General features: G+C 35.7%; 1 protein-coding gene across 1 annotated transcript; it reads left to right on the top strand.

Annotated features, from left to right (window-relative positions):
• Positions 1-476: 476 nt before the first annotated feature.
• On the top strand, positions 477-1319 carry LOC142519739 (protein FAR1-RELATED SEQUENCE 6-like). Its single transcript, XM_075622767.1, has 3 exons — positions 477-710; positions 855-1032; positions 1141-1319. Exons 1-3 carry the CDS (start codon positions 477-479, stop codon positions 1317-1319), a joined length of 591 nt encoding a protein of 196 aa, XP_075478882.1.
• The last annotated feature ends 16426 nt before the right edge of the window (positions 1320-17745 follow it).

The following is a 17745-nucleotide window of genomic DNA, read 5'->3' as shown; positions in this document are numbered from 1 at the left end:
CCAAAAACGCAACCTGGACTCCCTAATTTTTCTATGCAAGAAAATGGAGAGGTACAAACTGAAAACTTCATTGTCGATGTTTTGAAGAGCAAACTAGAAGTGGGTAAGATTGTGAACACTCTTGAAGAAGCTTATTTATTGTATTGTCAATACGCACATGCCAAGTGATTTAATGTAAGGAAGGGTGAACAACGATGTTTTTCCCATACTGATGAACTTCAATCAAAGGAATTCAATTGTTCATGTGAAGGTTTGAAAGATGAAAAAAGATCTTGTAAAAAGATTCCAATTTATCAAAAACTGCTCACTAGAACTAATTGTAAAGCCAAATTGAAAATTTCAAGAGAAAATGGGGTTCAATGGAGAGTGAGTAGATTTGTGGAAGAGCATAACCATGAGATGTTTGCACACTATCAAACTCACTTGTTAAGATCGGCACGCAATATATCGCATAAAAAAAGTCTAATCTAGAAGCTATGGTAAATGCTGGAATATCTGTCTCTGCTGCTGTTTCTTTCATGGAAAATGAAGCATGTGAATCAGAAAATTTGGGTTTTACTAGAAAGGATGCATATGATCATATGAGTCGACTGAAAAAACATACCAAAGTTGAGAATGGAGATGTCACTGTGCTTATTAAATATTTTATAAATACTGCGAATAAAGAGAATTACTTTTACTGGAACGTGCAATTGGATGATGACGATAGGGTGATGAACATTTTCTTTAGGGACTAAAGAAGTGCGGTTGATTATGAAAATTTTGGTGATGTCTTGTCGATTGATACAACATATAGAACAAATAAGTATAATTTGATACGTGCTCCATTTGTTTGTATAAATCACCATATGCAGAATGTGATGTTTGACTTGGCCTTTATGTCAGATGAAACCGAAAGTTCTTTTGAATGGTTGTTTACAGCATTTCTTGATTCTATGAATGAAAAGCAACCTCAAGCTATTTTTTCAGATCAATGTCAAGCTATTATGAATGCCATCGAAACAGTTTTTCCACATTCACATCATCGTTTATGTCAGTGGCATATAAATCAAAATGCTCTTTCACACTTTGGGAGTTTAAATGGAGATTCAGCTTTTAAACAGTTATGGTATAAATGCATGACTTATTGTGAATCTTAAGATGAATTTGAGGCCACATGGAAATATATGATTGATACATATAATTTGGATGATCATAGATGGTTGAATGGGATGTACAGACTCAGGGAAAAATGGGCTACTGCCTTTAGTAGTGGAAGGTTTAGTGCGGGACTTTTGGCTACTTCTAGGAGTGAGACCACAAATATGACTGGCATGTAACAAAATGAGTTCTTTGTATGAATTTGTGATGAATTATGCAAAAATTCAAAATAATTGGTGGAATAAGGAAAGGACAGAGGATACTCGTTGTCGTCATGGTAAGCCTGCACAGATTTTGAAAAATCATCTATTGTTGATTAATGCTGCTGAGGTTTACACGATTTCCATATACCAGTTATTTGAAATTGAATTGGTTAATTCTTTGAATTGCAAATTTGTTGAACCACCGTCTTGTTTTGGCAATGATTGGAATTGGCTTGAGGTCAAATTAAAATTTCATGATGAAAACTCGAGGGTTAGACATGTGGTGTTCAATAAGCAGAGTCATGAAATAAAATGTAGTTGTCATAAGTTTGAGACAATGGGGATTTTGTGTAAGCATGCTTTGATGATGTTTAACTGTATGGATGTCACTGTTTTGCCCAACAGTTATATTTTGAAAAGGTGGATGAAAAATGTAAGAAATAGAGTTAAATATGATTTTGAAGAATGTTGCAGTGGTGGTGGTGGTGATCATGTATCTGAGATGGTGTTTGTCAACCAAATAATGAGATCGATGTATGATCTAACTCAACTGAGCAAACCTCATGAGGATGCGAGAAAAATATTTTATAGATTGATTGACATAGCAAAAGATGAAATCTCTAATCTTGTCCAGAATTTGAGTGTCGATGATGAGACACCGTGTGATGATATTACATGTAATGGTTACATGCCTAAAGTATGCGTACGTAACCCACTTACTGCTAATGCAAAAGGAGTTACAAATGCAAATATCACACGACACTGGGATACTAAGAGAAACAAAAGAAAAGAAAAGAAAAGAAAAGAGAAAAACTAAAATTTCAAGTAAGTTTTCATTTCATATACTTGTTATATAGTTAATCTACTTTTAAGTTTGTAATTTTTTTCTATTTGCTGGGCAAAAAAGGAGCCAAAAAAAGGGGCAAAGTTCACAAGATGCCATCAAGATACAGGAAAGTAAATCTATACCATCACAACAACATTCAAATGTCTCACTATCACAATATCCGTTTGCACCTTAATTTCCATCTCAATTTGGGCACGATCAACATTTTTTCCAGTATTCAAATCAAATGATAACCGAGTTTTCTTTAATTTTTACTATTGAAGAAAAATGTGCATTATATCTTCTTTTTTGTTTTTGAATTACAGAAAGACAATACAAACATCTATTCAAGTGGTATGATGAATTTATTTTCGTATCAATTTGGGAGTCATCATTCATCACAAGTAAGATATTTTTTCAAGAAAATTAAACGTTTTTACAAATTGATTTCTCATAAAAAAAATTATATTATGTAGGGACAGGATCGTGATAATTGAAGGAGCATGAAATTATTGACGCGCATACTATTGTCGAATATGACTGTTTTTGTGGCATTCACATTTTTTTTGTATTTTTTTGGATTTTCGATGAATGATCGGTCCACAATGTGGTAAAAGAAATGGAAATTTGTTTGACAAATTAGTGGAAGATCGGAACTGTTATAATTAATGTTTTATAAAATCGTTAGCAACAATTGAGCATTTTGGTAGTAGACTTAGAAGATAATTATCTAAACTTGCCACACCATCATCTAAACTGCCACTTGACCGACCATGAGCAACCTGAATAAAAGAAAAAAAAGTTAAAAAGAAGAAAGAGCACGTTATTTTCTTGTGGAAATTGAATTATTAGAAAACTAAACATTTGTTTATACACGCAAAAGATGTTATTCGAAGAAAATTTTGATTGTTGAACAATAATGTAATCATATTTTGTGTCTGTTTTCCCGATGAAATCTGTTTTCTTACCAATCAAAATGTTAAGGTTAAAAAAAACAAACCTTTCATTAAAAATTATTGAATTTGCCGTCATAATTATTTTGCCTTATTTTATTTTCTTGTTATTTATATATTAATATTAACAACAACAAAAAAGATTGGCAAAAAACGTAAAAATAAAGGTGGAAAAAGGAGCCTCGAATTTGAAGAGTTCTCATTTTAAAAAATTGAACTATGGTTAGTGAACCGTTTTTTTGAGATAACACATAATTTTTCATAAATTTTTATTTATTTAAAAAGTTTGAAATTTTGACACTTGGTAGCTAATAAATGGTCAAGGGCAGTACCCCATGGGGCAGCATCGATGAGACCCCTAATACAACCTAATCATTTATAGGAAGAATTGAGTTGGTTAAATAAAAAGCATACCAAACATTGGATTATGTGGGTTTAAAAATCATAAATCCACCTAATCATGCATATCAAACGCCCCATTAGAATTAGACTTGTCAAATTGGGTCAGACCTGTCAGGCCGGCCCGCCCCGCTATAAAAATTGAGTGGGTTGGGTTGAAAAAATAGCAGCCCGTTTGGAGGCGGGCCAAACATGCTGAGACCGTTTGGGTTGTTGGCCAAGACGAGAATAGAATTTTATATTTAGTAAGGAATGAGATTCTCCGTTCCTTTGATGTCCTCTTCCTGTTCTTAATTGTCTTTAGTTAATTGTATTAATACTAAACTTATACAATATACAGAACTTTAACAGAATAAATTAACCAACAGCCACTTGCTAAAATAAGGAATCATACCTGAATCAAAACTTATATCCATCCTATTACACGTTTTTTTTAAACTAAAAAAATAATATATTAGCATCAACTAAAATAACAGAATTTTATATTAATATCATTTTATAATATTATCTATAAATAAATTTAATACCCGGACCTGAAAAAAACTCAAACAACCAGACGCGGAAAAAATAATATTATTTTATAATATCATTTTACTGTGATATTGTTTAATATTAATATCATTATATATTATTGTTTACTGCGATATAATATTAATATTATTTAATAATATCATTTTACTGTGATGATGTTTAGCATTTTTTTCTTAAAAAAAAATAAGCGGGTCAGCCCGTCTAACCCGCGGCCCCAAGGTGGGTTGGGCTGGGCTTGCCATTTAGAGGCCCACCAAAATGGCCGCTCGTTTTGTCATGTCTACTTAGAATAACCAAATTTTGGTGTCATAGTCTGTTTTAATAATTATATTTATTAATAAAGTGTTCAAATTTTAATGTAAGCTTTCAGCATATAGAGTATTTGTTTCTTATGTATCAAGTTGTAGGTTCAATTCTTACTTGAGTATTTTTAATTTCTTTCTTTTTTCTATTTATTTTTTTAATTCATATATAAAAATTGCAGTATAGTGCCTCACTATTTCTTATAATCATATTTTGATCCTCATTTAAAGATAAACCAAATAAATTATAAAAAATATTGTATAAGCGCGCAACGCGTGTGTCGATACACTAGTACATAAATAAAACATAAAAGAGAAAGATAAACATGATAGATAACGGCTGAAGAAAACGTGGGATAAGTGGGGGAAATGTTGAGAGAAGTTGAGTGAATGAGATTTTACCGAAATGAATTAAAAAGTGACACGGTAAAACTAGAGGAGATAACATGTTCATTTTCCAAAAATAAAAAATAAAAAAATTCAAGATTATTCTGTGTTAGAAAGAATTAACAGATAGGACAAATCGCTAAGAAACCCATTGTAAGTGTTCTGTCTTGCTTGTGACAGGTTAGTTCTTCGTTGTTGAATTAATTCGTTGATCCATTGACTGTGAAGTTTCAAACTTATAAAATGATATGTATCTTCCTGTAACAACTTCGCGATAGAGCGTGTATTCTCCATGTGAAAATATGGTCCTTTTGAACTAGTTAGATGTTCGATAAAAGGTTGAACATAAGATATATTGTACTAAATTCGATATCCGATGAAAGGTCTAAACCCTTGCAAATATGACTGTATCATGGACTCTTGTAGAAACTACTATGTGATAGTTGCTATAGATATGACAACTTTTTCCACGGATTGGAGGTATGTGGGGAAAAATTAAAACAAGACAGAATCGGGAGTGTGTTATCGAGTATGAGTTTCGAGATTTTTTCAAATCTTTAAAATAAATCGAGGTGGGTATGTGGATTCTATCTTCATGCTATCTTCATCCCCAAACCCTCCCGATAATAATAATAATAATACTAATAATAATAATTAATGTTTTATTTTATGTGTATTGTTGAAGTAATATTAATATTTATATATGTCATTGAATTCTGGTATTAAATTTTTTATGAATGATGGTAGGAGCAATAGACAGTGACATTGAAAATACATGAGACAAATAAATGAGGGATTTCAGATCTGAAAATTGAAGACCTTTCTGTCCAACTCAATAGTATTTGAAGCATAGACGAATATTTAATCCCCGCAGGGTCAGAGATGGTGATTCCCCGATTAGAGAAATCGGAAATATAATTCGGGTGCAAGGATATGGATGAAAAACCCGCCTCCGCCCTGCCTCATGGTCGTTCCTAGTAATTATTTTATAAAAATGGTTAATTCAAGTTGTTATGAGAGCATATTGTATCTCATTATTAACCATTTTAACATCTATTTCCAACCAATATGGGATATTGACATCGCAATCACCTTTCTTACAGAATGCAATGTATTCTTCATAGGCCTAACTCATCGATCCATTAACATGAGAGTTTAGAGAAGACTCCTATAGGTTCAAGAGCGATTCTCACACATGTATTACTTTATAGAGCCCAAAATCAGTACACGTAAAACTCGTGCATTTATTTAAATTGTTAAATTATTTATTTAAATTTAAATCGATTTTAGTGATGCGTGATTCATGAATTTACATTATTTTAAATTATTTATGTTTATGTGATGCACGTTAAAATATTTTCTTGAGTTTCATATTTTAGACGATTATTCGATGCGGGATCAAGGAAAAGAGACCGGTGACGAGTTTGACGATTTTAAAATGTTGTATTTTATTTTGAATTAGGATTGGGGTTTTTTTTAAATGATTTATTTAGTTTTAAGCATTTTAAAGCCTAATTATTTATTTAGTGATTTTAGGATTTTAAAACTTTTAAAGTTTAGTAGTTGTGTATTTTATTTTAATTAAGAGAATTGTTAAGTTAGTGTGGATTAACATTGTTAGTAACATTTTAATTATTAATTAAGCAAATTTTATTTCCTTAATTATTAAAAACACACACACACCAAAACTCACGCGCACACACTTTTACACACACACATACACGACAACACACACACCCATTTCATTCCCCTCTTCATTTCATTTTTTTTAAAAGAAAAAGTTAGGGTTCTTGGAGTTCATATCAGCCGCCCCTTTCCTTTGCATCTTTCCAGCAATTTTCGTCCACTTTTCTTCAAGAAAATCATGCCACGTTCTTCCCGGATCAACCTTCGCATCCTTCCCGCTTCGGTATCGTCATTTCGGTAACTTTAAAAATCAAAGGCATTTATATTCTTTCTTTTATGCATCGATCTCGTCATAGTATATGTTTTTATGTTTATTATGTGTAAAAATTCATGTATGTTGTATAAAGTTTGAGCAAAAATTGGTTGGATCGATTTTGAAACGATTTTGGATCTAAAAACCCGAAACTGTCATTTCGTGTACTGTGCATTTTCGGTCGCTTATCTTGAAAAACTTTCAACATATAAAATGTATTACTTTTCGATATCTTCGATTTGACAGTAAATTCGTAATTTTTGGATAAGAAACGAGTGAGTTATGATCGTTTTCGTAAGACTGCTCAAACTGCGATTTTATGAAAATGCGTTATTGATGTGTTCTTGAAGTTATTTGTTGCAGGCTTCGTTGGAAACCGTCGGGTGATCGCTGCTGCGTTTAGGTATATGGAGTAAGAGGTTGGGATGAGTTTTGATGCTTCGTTTCGTGTCGATAGCCCTTGGTTGCATTAGAAGTCGTAGGAAGCATTTGGTGTCAAAATTTGAGTTTATGGGTTTATTGCGTTGCATGTGGTCTGTCGTTTCTTTGGAGATGTTCGGTACATTTTTATGGAGTCGAGTCAGTGTCATAGCGTCCTAGGACGAGTCTCGATGGATTGGATCACGATTCGTATGATTTAGTTAGGAGTTTTAAGCTTCCAATTGCGGAGTCCAGTGCACTCGGCGCCCAAGCCATAACTTCTTACCGCCCGAGCGCCACACTTTCGGTCCGAGGCCAGAAGACCTGGCGCTCGAGTGGTAGGTATTACCGCCTGAGCGTGGGGCCAACTGGAGGGAGGTTTGGCTTTCACTTAGCTTTAGGTTCCAATAGTGAGTCCGTATCTTTTATTGTTTGGGAAATGTTCACACATCATTTTACACTTATTTACTTCGGGGTTGAGTACGAGTGGTACGTCTAAGTTATGAAAGCTAATCATTTGATAATGTGTTAGTATGTGCAACAGTGGCCCCAAGCGAGATCCGACGAATCCCTCAACGCCTTGTAAGTATGTTCGACGTGCAAAGGAAAAATATTTTATGTTTTTGAGGTATGCTAAATGTCTTGTGATCAATTATGAACGGGTTTTGAAGTCGGTGAACGTGGACAAGGACCTGTCCACCCCGGTAAAGCATGATCGGGTTTAGATAAGGATTGGAAAACGGTAAAGCATGACCAGGGACCAATCCACCCGGTAAAGCATGACCGGGGATCTCATGTATGCTGTAGTGGATTTTTCCTGCCAGCTCAGTACTATGGTTTAGTTTGATCAGGCGTATTTATGTATGGGTCACTTGCTTTGAAACATATCTCTACGCAAAATGATGAAGTTATGCATATTCAAGTATGTATGATGCAAGTATGTTTATGAAAAATTTTATGATGATGACACGTCTATGTTAATGTTATTACGTTCAAGTTTCAAATATGTACGCTCTACTTTAAAGATACATATGATTTTATTACGTATTATTTGTTATCTCCAGTTTATACATGTTGAGTCTTTGGACTCACTAGACTTGATCGATGCAGGTGAGGACGAGTACGAGGAGACGAGGGGTGAGGACCAATGAGCCTGCTTGGACTGCACAGGATGCTAAACCCGAGGACCGCCAATGCTTTAAGATTTTATGCGTGACAATTTTAATATTCTGACTTTTACGAGATTTTTTCACATTGGTTGAACAAGTGTTTTTAGTAAACTTTATTTGTGTTCTTTTTATTGCAAATATTTTGGATGAACGGTTTATTTTAATCAAAATTTGAAGGTTTATTTCATATCTAAGAAATTTTTATTTTTCCGCAAATTTTAAATAGTTTAAAAGTACGGTACATTACATACTTTGTCCTGCAAACACTTATTTCTCGGTATTTCCGCTTGTTATCAATTCCGATACCATTATGTCACACCACATATTTAAGCTGAACAACTGCACAATGTGTCCCCTATGATAGAAACCCCAATAGTGGATATTTGGAGTCAATATCCCCGCACTCCAAATATTCACCATTGCATTGCATTGGTGGTTGTCTTTTTTTTTTTTTTTTAAAAAAAAATCCGGTTACGAAATTGTAACCAGATATTGTGCTTTGAATTTATTTTTTTTAAAAAAAAATCAGTTGTGGGGCGTGTGATTCATGCTGCAGCACCACGCGTGCATGAGCAGCACAAGCACGTGAGTGGGCCGATAGCGGGGACCATCCTTGTTGCAGTTTTTTTTAATTATTATTTAATATTCAATATGGAGCCAATTAAATGTTTGAAGATCAAGTGTGGAGGATTGTCAAAGATAGTCTGCTGTACGTTCTTCAATCATCACAGAAACAGTCTGCAAAGAAAGCAAGAACTTCCTATCGACATGTGTGCATAATGACTCGTCTAATGCTAACACAACTGTTGATGTGGAGTATAATGAAGCCCGATCTCGTCCGATGGGACATAAGGACGCAAAGAGGAAACACAAAGAAAGGGAAACCCAAATTTATGAAATTATTCAGGTTACACAACCGCCAGTGGCACATTTGGAGGAATATAGTAACAATAAAAATCGAATCAACTCATCCAAGCACATAAACACCTCGTAATGGACACACGAGGCATGACATATGAACAACTTTATAACCATCAGGCGATATGTGAGCAGCTCAAAAAAAAAAAATTGAACATGTAACGTGGTTTGTAATATTTGCTTCCATCTCATGTGTTTTAGTATGTGCGTTTTGTAATTTCTGTTTTCACGTCATGGGTTTTAGCATCTGTGTGGTTTGTAATTTGCTATTATTAATGCTATTTATGTTGTTTTGTGGCAACTCAATTTTTTGTAGGTTTTTTTTTTACAAATTAATTGTTCAAAACTAGCCATCACGAAATAACTGTTACAAACTTGCTGTTACGAACTAGTCGTTACGATCTAGCCATTACAAAGCAATAGTTTCAAATTAGCCATTACAAACTAGCCGTTGAAAAATTTGTATATATATTGGAGATGAAACATTCACAATTCTCAACACTACGACTATTCTCCTTTCTCTCTTACACTAAACTCTTCGTTTGTTCCAAAATTCTCTAGATCCTAGTCAAACTAACATAGAAAATATTCCCGAAGAACAACGAACCATACAAAATCAGATATTGGTGAAGAATTATTCATGAAGATACTGCACAACCAACGTAGAGTGGCTGAATTCGTGCAAAGTTCTTATGAGAGTGCACAAAAAAGAAGATCAATTAACAAAAAACGTGTACCTGTACACGCTCAACTTACGATTATTTCTCTGCTAAAGGGTGTATATCAATGACAAGTTTCGATTAATTCTAATATTTGTTCTTTGTGGCTGCCTTTTCAGCCGCTTGACTCTTAGCAAAGGCTTCTTGCATCTCGAGCTTATCTGCAAGAAACATGAAAGTGTTAATAGCAAAATATAAAGAATTAAGTGGGAGTAAAAGAAAGAGAATGTAAAATAAAGAGATAACGTGTTGAGAACCCGAAGCATTGAACTTATCAATTACCCTATCTACAAGGTCCTTAGCATGGGCAATCAACCCTTAGGCCACCAGATTTTCCTCGGAAATCAGCTGAGAAAATAAAATTTATGAACCTCCATAAGCTCCTGGCTCTGAGTATAGGGCTCCTCAAACTTATATGATCAGGGAAGTTTGACCTTAGAAGGAAGACTAGATAGAAAACCGATTGGACATTTGGTGGGGGATGAAAGACTGACAAAGAAAAACCGGCATTTCCATCCCTTCAAAGAAGAAAGAATATTATCAAGGAAGCTATTTTCGACTTGAGCAGTCAGAGAGAAGGCTCTCTCATTGAACTAACAAACAAAATAGTAATAAAGGATGGGAAGAGATCGAAAAATTATTCATTTTAAAAAGTGCATAGGTTGAGGCCATTATGGAAAAGATTTGGGATGAAGTTGGTTTAGAGGGACCCCGAGAAAGTGAGCCACCTCGATATACAAAGAAGGGATGGGGAACCAAATACCACTACGTACTTGGTCTCGGAAAAAGTATAGAACCCCTCCAGGGGTCGGTCAGATCGGTTCGAGGGACCAAGAGTGAGGAGGGAGTAAGAAGAAGGGATGATCCGAGAACTCGAAGTCGTTGTCAGCCCCTGGATGTAGAGTATTTATCATAGTAGAAAACAATGGGCTACAAATTTTTCCTTACCCTTATCTCGGGCATTAGAAGGCTCGGAAACCTGGTGGACAGTTTTTATTTTTTGGGATTTCTCGAAAGGAAGGGCGAGGACTGGCTTCTTAGAGGCAATGGGGGAGAAAGTAGTAGAGGACGCAAAAGGGGTAGAGTTGAAGTACAACGTCGCGGACTCTAGGTCTGAAAAACCACGAGCGTTGGCACCCGAAGTGGAGGAGGTAGAGTTTGCCATGTTAATGAAAAGAAAACTTATGCGAATGAAGGAGAGGATAAAGCGGTCGGAGTTGAGGAAACAGATTTGCCGGAGAGAAGCAAAAGACTCTGAAATCAAAAGAGCGGGAGAACAAGAAGCAAGAATGCAAAAGTGTGAGACGAGGCAAGGCTGTTAGTAATTAAAAGCGGGAGAAGATAATTCCTAGCCGTTGATCTCGAAGTAAATGGATGGACGAGATACACCTATAAAATTGATCCGAGTAGAAGACAAGAAGTCGGGTCATGAATGAAGCGACATATGTCATTTTTTTTTTCAACTTCTAGGGCTTACGTCATGTTTCAATCAGCCTTAGCCGACCTAAAATTCATAAAATAATTGATCCCCAACCCAAGTCCAATAATATGACCATTCGGGACAGCGAGTAGGAGTCTAGCTCGACTATTTAAGGATGGAGTGGGGATGCCCTAAAAAGAGCATGGGTCATCCTCAGACTCGGGCAGAGTAAGTGATCGGGAGCCTGAGCCTACCGGGGGCATCCATCCCGATTAAAGAGAATGCTCGTATATAAATAATCTCTCATATGCAACAACTAGGGAAGCTGATTAGATCAACACATACTCATACAAGCCTGAGCTCCCAGCCTAGTTCTGGTTGTGTATGAAGGCTATGATCATGAATTAGGGTGCCCGAGCATCTCGGGACATGCATCGACTCTGGGCCCACAAGTATGGATCGTCATGCCTCAAAATCATTAGTATATCAATCAACACACTTGGGGGCGATGTGACAAGGCTAGAAGCAGTATGAATTGTCAATCGTAACAGTGGACATGGCATGGGAAACTGTCTGATCATGAGGAGCGGTCGAGCACTGAAAACAAGGTTATCATTATGTTTTCTCTTATAAATTCTCATGTTTTCTCGATCATTAAGGACATTCACTTAAAATTCCACGAGCACCCACTATATATTCTTTATACCCCACTTTCATTTGCGCGAATACTCAACTGACTTGAGCATTGAAGTGGTTATGCCTAAAAACCATTTGGCGCCCTTCTAACGTTCTTTGCTTTCCATGTGTGCAGAACACTCAACTGGGATTCTTCTGCCTAGTTCTCGGTGCTCCTAGGAAAGAAACATAACCTAACTTAGTAAATTGCCCACCCAACTCACCCAATTTAGCCGAAAATCATCATCTACCATTAACGAATTCATGCATAAGTTAAAGCTTAATTATTCAAAGATAATCCAAACAAAAATCCACTAACCCAGTAAATTAAATATTTTTATAACCCGAAAAAATAATAGAATTAAAATCCAAAATAAATAACTGATAAATCTTCTCCTGCTAGAATTATTGTCTTGTCTACATGCTCTTTTGTCTGCCCGATTCGTCCAACTTAAAACCTCCAAACTGATTTGCAACTCCTACGCTCCAAACTTTCTTCCGTCATTAGCCCGTTGGAAATGCTTCATTTCGTACGCCTAGCTTCCTTGACTGCTTCTAAAATTGTCGTCTACTCCGAAAGCATATCGACAATATTCCTTAGAAATCGGTTAGAAAAACCATATAATATTACTAAGAACTGAGGAAGATAAGATGATGAAAAGTGCACTTGAAATAAGATCAAATGACTTATTTACAGGATGAATCTTTGTGAGTTTGGAAGTTTTGAAGTGTCTTATCTGTCACGTGTCAATCTTTAATTGGCCATGTTGGATACCTTTGGATGAGGGAGTTCGGAAGCTCCAATCCCTTGGACACATGTCATGCTCCTGATGAATTATTTGTATAGGGAGATCGAAAAGCCCAGGGATGTAGACAGAAGATTTTAATCTCGTGGCAATATTTTTCGAACTGCGTAGCTAATTTCTCCTTCCACCACATCCTAAAACATATCCCACATATTTTATTTTCTCTTTTTTCATTAAATAAAATGTTAGAGTATATTCTCTAATTAACATTTAAAATTTAAGCAAAGCATCTAAAAAAAATTGAAATTTTTTTACCTCTTTTTTTTATATCTCCAATTCATTAATTTTATTAAATCGTAATAACCTTAAAGATCCGTTTTTTTGCTCACTTGAATAATCTAAGGAGATTTTGGTGATTTGAATCTCCCAGAAATCTGGGAAGAGATAATATTATAGGATCGTGGTTGATCAAGCTCTAAAGAAGGCATGAGATCCGCTAGAGTTGCCCGAATGACCTATAACGAGGGGACGAGCAAGAAGTTTAAGGAAGTACTTCAAGGACTCTTGATGAGCTACCAAGAAAGGTCTACAAACATGATGTCCCAATTAAATGGGTTTGGGGAACATGGCAACAATTTTGGAGGTCATTGCAACGTAATTCAAGTGCTAAATTATCAAGAGAGGCAGTAGCATCCGTGCACCCCCGCGCGCAACACATAAAAGTACAGAAGCTGCCGCGCACCTGCGCTAGAACAAGTGCACCCCTTACTGCCAAAAAGTGAAGAAATATAGTGAAGCGCGCCATGTTGCGCGGAAAAGATTTTTGTTTCCTAGTTTATAGATCAAATTATTTAGGAACTTTATTCTTGATATCTTTTTGTTTGTAAAGATATATGGACGTATTTTGAATATTATCAACATATTATTGAGTTTATACAAAAGTTTTTGTGAGTTTTATCTCAAACTTTTCAAAGCCTTACTTTGTTCAAAGAAAATCAAACTTATCAAAAAAGATTTAACCTTTGTGGCGTTTGTCGATTGTTTTCTTACGGATTGTCAAAGACGAGTTCTTTGAAGGTTCGTCTGAATCTCAATTGTTTCACTCGTGGTTATTTGTTGCTAAGTTTTTGTAGCTTAGAATTAAATATCACAAAAAATTACTTGTTTCTATAAAAGATAGGGACATCACAACGTTCTTTATTTCATCGAATCGAGAACGTGACTCCGTTTTGAGCACATTTGCTTTTCGTGATTGAAGAATCGTATCATAATACATCTTGAGTTTTATAGTTGTAGAAAGATCTTGAAATTAAAAAAATAATAAGAATTTTAAGGGATAAAATCTTCATCAAACTCAAAGCCTTAGTTATCCTTCAAATTTTCCCACTGTTTCAACCTTAAATTCTCCACATCTTCACAAACTAAAGCTGCAATTCTGAAGGATATTAAAATATTAGAACCCACCAACTTAAACAAGGGGAACTTGTCAAAAAATCCCTATTCCCATTCTCAACTTCCTCTTTACTCCCTACCCCACTAAAACTTTGTTTCAACTCCCCATATCTTTTAAATTTCCAAATTTACCCTTATTTCTTTATTTTGAATAATTGATTTTTCATTTGTAAATAATGGCCCATCATGCTTCCGTAAAATAAATTAAATCTTTTACCTCTTTGACCGGAGTACCACCGGGTTATATCCACCGTATTTTACAGACTGCTTCTCACAGCCCAACCACGCGATCGCAACCGATGGTTATCGACGTAGATTCCTTCAGCAGTACTTGGCACAACCCTAATTCGTTTCCTACCTTAGGGTGTACAATAAAAGATACAATTTTGAAAATAATACATGAGAATGGCTGAGAGCAAAGATCTCTTTATTCAAACACCAACATTTTATTAATATATAGTAACCTCCTGTAGAGGAAGAGAAACTTGTTTAGCTACTCACAGTAGCTGAACTCACTACACACATAAACTTGAAAGAGAAAATATTACAAATGGTTTGAAGAAAAATGAAGAGGTTGATCGATGCCTTCATCTTCCTTCTGCTTCCTTATTTATAGATGGCTTCTTCGAATTTGAAACTCGGACTTCAAATCTTGATAAACCTTTACAGCTTGCATATGGACCATGCAGTGTTTGAGTGGTCCCTTCTTGTCCATTCTTTTTCTAGATTATTAATCTAGAAATTAACTTCTCATCTTCTTTTATCTCCCTGAGATACCATTGACGATGAGTATATAAGATATCTGCGGTAATTTCATCTCCTTTTTCTTGGAAACGTTGGACTAGCCATTTAAGAGCATCCGCCTCCTTTCTCTTGTAATTGATTCTTCTTTTCAAGACTTTCAAATATACACGGTACATCTTTAAGTTTTGATTTCAGTGTGTTTAACTGGTTCCAATTTTTATTTATAGATGAAAATTTCGGGACCAGTTATTTGGCTTTTATTCATTGGATTCTTTTAGTCTTTTTAAAGATATAGTATCCAATGTCTTTTTGTCTTTTACCACTTATTGTTAGTGGTCCTTGTGTCCTTTTCCACCGATTATTGGTGGTCATGTCCTTCCACTCACATGGTGGGTTTTCTTTTGTTAGTGGACTAGTCACATGTCCACCATCAACTTTGTCGAGGAATCTTTGGCTTTCGGTGTCCTCGAGGAAAACGTGCATGTGGTCCATCCCCACTTGTGCTTGTGTCGGTAAAGTGTTTCCGATCAGATCTCGGTTTGAATCCTTTACCGAATTCAGGTTCCTTCTGGTTTTGGCATTCAAGGCAGATGTTTTCTGACCATCTTCCTATATGTGCCATGTTACAGAATTTTTGGCGAGTTTTTTTACTGGCCGGCAGCTTGCTGTTCCACAAAAGATTTCTCTTTTTCTCGAATAAATCTTATGCAAAACTTGTGTTTTTCCTGTCATGGTGTTTAACAGGAATGATCCGTTCACTGAATGATTATAAAATTTGAACGGGAACTTGACTTTGTCCATCTCAGTGAGACAGACCCATAAACCCCATGCTCTTCGTGTAGAAATATCATCTTCAGAAATTGAAGCAACCAGGGGTGTTTCTTCTGTTGGAGGGTCCTTGATAAATTTTTGAATATTTGTATCCGGCCTCCTTAACTTGATGAAATGAAAGGCTTCGTGAGAACCTTTCCCTGCTGGTTCTGGTGCTGCACTGAAAAAGTATAGCTCCAAAACATCTCCTCTGGACAAATAATCATTATTCGTCCAAGTTTCGTGAACAGCTTCCTGGATCCATTTTGGTAGTCCTGAAATTTCCGGAAAGCTTGGTGATGTAGTATAAACTGAGGCAAGAGCCCCGAATTCATACCATGCCTTGACCTCCTTTGGATATGAATTTGGTTTCATCCAAACCCTAGGATATTTTCCTGAAACATCAATCCTGTTAGTAGCTGGGTTAATTCCAATTCTTGTTTTCAATTTCTCCCAATTCTGCTGATAAACCTGAAATGGAGAAATTTTTGCATCGTTAGTACCAACCTTAGATTTGCCTTTGTCAATACGAGGCCTAAGGTTGATCTCTCCCTCTTCAATCCCCGAGGTGAAGGGTTGATTTGAAGACTCAAGATAAGGATCAGTAGTCTCAATTTTTGTTTCAGCCGACTCATCTGGTGATGATCCCGACTTAACACTTGTACAAGGGGTATTTGAATCCCCCGCTACAGGTATAGAGTCCTGTACTCGAAAACTCTCCATTTGGGAAACCAATGGCTTCTCAATGCCTTGGAGGATAGGCCTTTGCATTACAGACCATAACTGAGTATATGCCTGTAAACAACCTGTAATTCGATCAGAGACAATTCTCTTATCAGCTTGTTGCAGCCTTCCCGCAACTTCTGCGTTAACGGCCAACTTGTTGAACTCGGTTTGAAGCATTTCAAGGTGTTCCCTCAAATGCCTCTGCATCTTGATAATAGCATCAATGTCAATGCTGTTCATCTCTTGTTAAAAAATCTGCAAGAATATTTTCATGCGATTTTATTATCACAATATCAAAAATATAATTCTGACATAGTGCTTGTCATCTTAATAATCTGGCTTTCTCAGGTTTAGATTCAATTCTATTCCTTAAGAAAGCTTTCACCTGTGTATTATCAACTTTCAAAGTGAATTTCGTTGCAAGTAAGAATAATGGCCATTTTTCAAAAGCCCTTTTTACTGCATAAAATTCTTTTTCGTTGATATGCCATCTGATGGCTTCTGCATCTGAGAATAACCCACTACAATATCTACATGGTTGTTCTCCATCTGGTGTGAGCTTAGTGAGAACTGCTGCCCACCAATGATCACTAGCATCGGTATACAATACCAGATCATCTTCGTCTTGAGGAATAGCCATTTTTGGGAGATTTTTACAAACCTTCTTTAAATGGATAAGTCCTTCTGTGTGTTCTTTTGTCCATATAAATCTTGCATCTTTTTTCAATAATGGACTGAACACAATCCTGTGTTTTGCTAGGTTTTTGATAAACATTCCAGCAAAATTAACAACTCCTAAGAAACTTTGAAGTTGCTTCTTGTCTTTGAGATTTTCTGGAAAATTCTGCACCTTTTCCACTATGTGGTCTTGCAGAATTATTCCTGACTCATCGATTTCAATTCCGAGGAATTCAATCTTTCTTGTAGCAATGACTGCTTTCTTTTCAGATAAAACCAGTCCTTCTTTCTTGCAAACCTTAGAGAAAATCTCTAAGTGTTTAACATGTTCATCCATATTTTTAGATGCTATCAAGACATCGTCAATATAAACAAACATAAATTTAAAATAATCTTTAAAAAGATTATCCATTTTTCTTTGAAATATCTGGGGTGAATTAGCCAATCCCATTGATAACACTTCCCAAATATAATGTCCTTGAGGTGTGGAGAAAGCTGTGAATTTCTTGCTTTCTTCCTGCATCCGAATTTGGTAGAATCCAGATTTGCAATCGAACTTAGAGAATATCTTGGCATTGCGTATGCAAC

Source organism: Primulina tabacum, chromosome 11 (assembly GCF_025594145.1).
Source record: "Primulina tabacum isolate GXHZ01 chromosome 11, ASM2559414v2, whole genome shotgun sequence".
Taxonomy (NCBI): domain Eukaryota; kingdom Viridiplantae; phylum Streptophyta; class Magnoliopsida; order Lamiales; family Gesneriaceae; genus Primulina; species Primulina tabacum.
The sequence above is the reverse complement of the archived record's forward strand: the minus strand, read 5'-3'. Positions and strand labels throughout refer to the sequence as shown.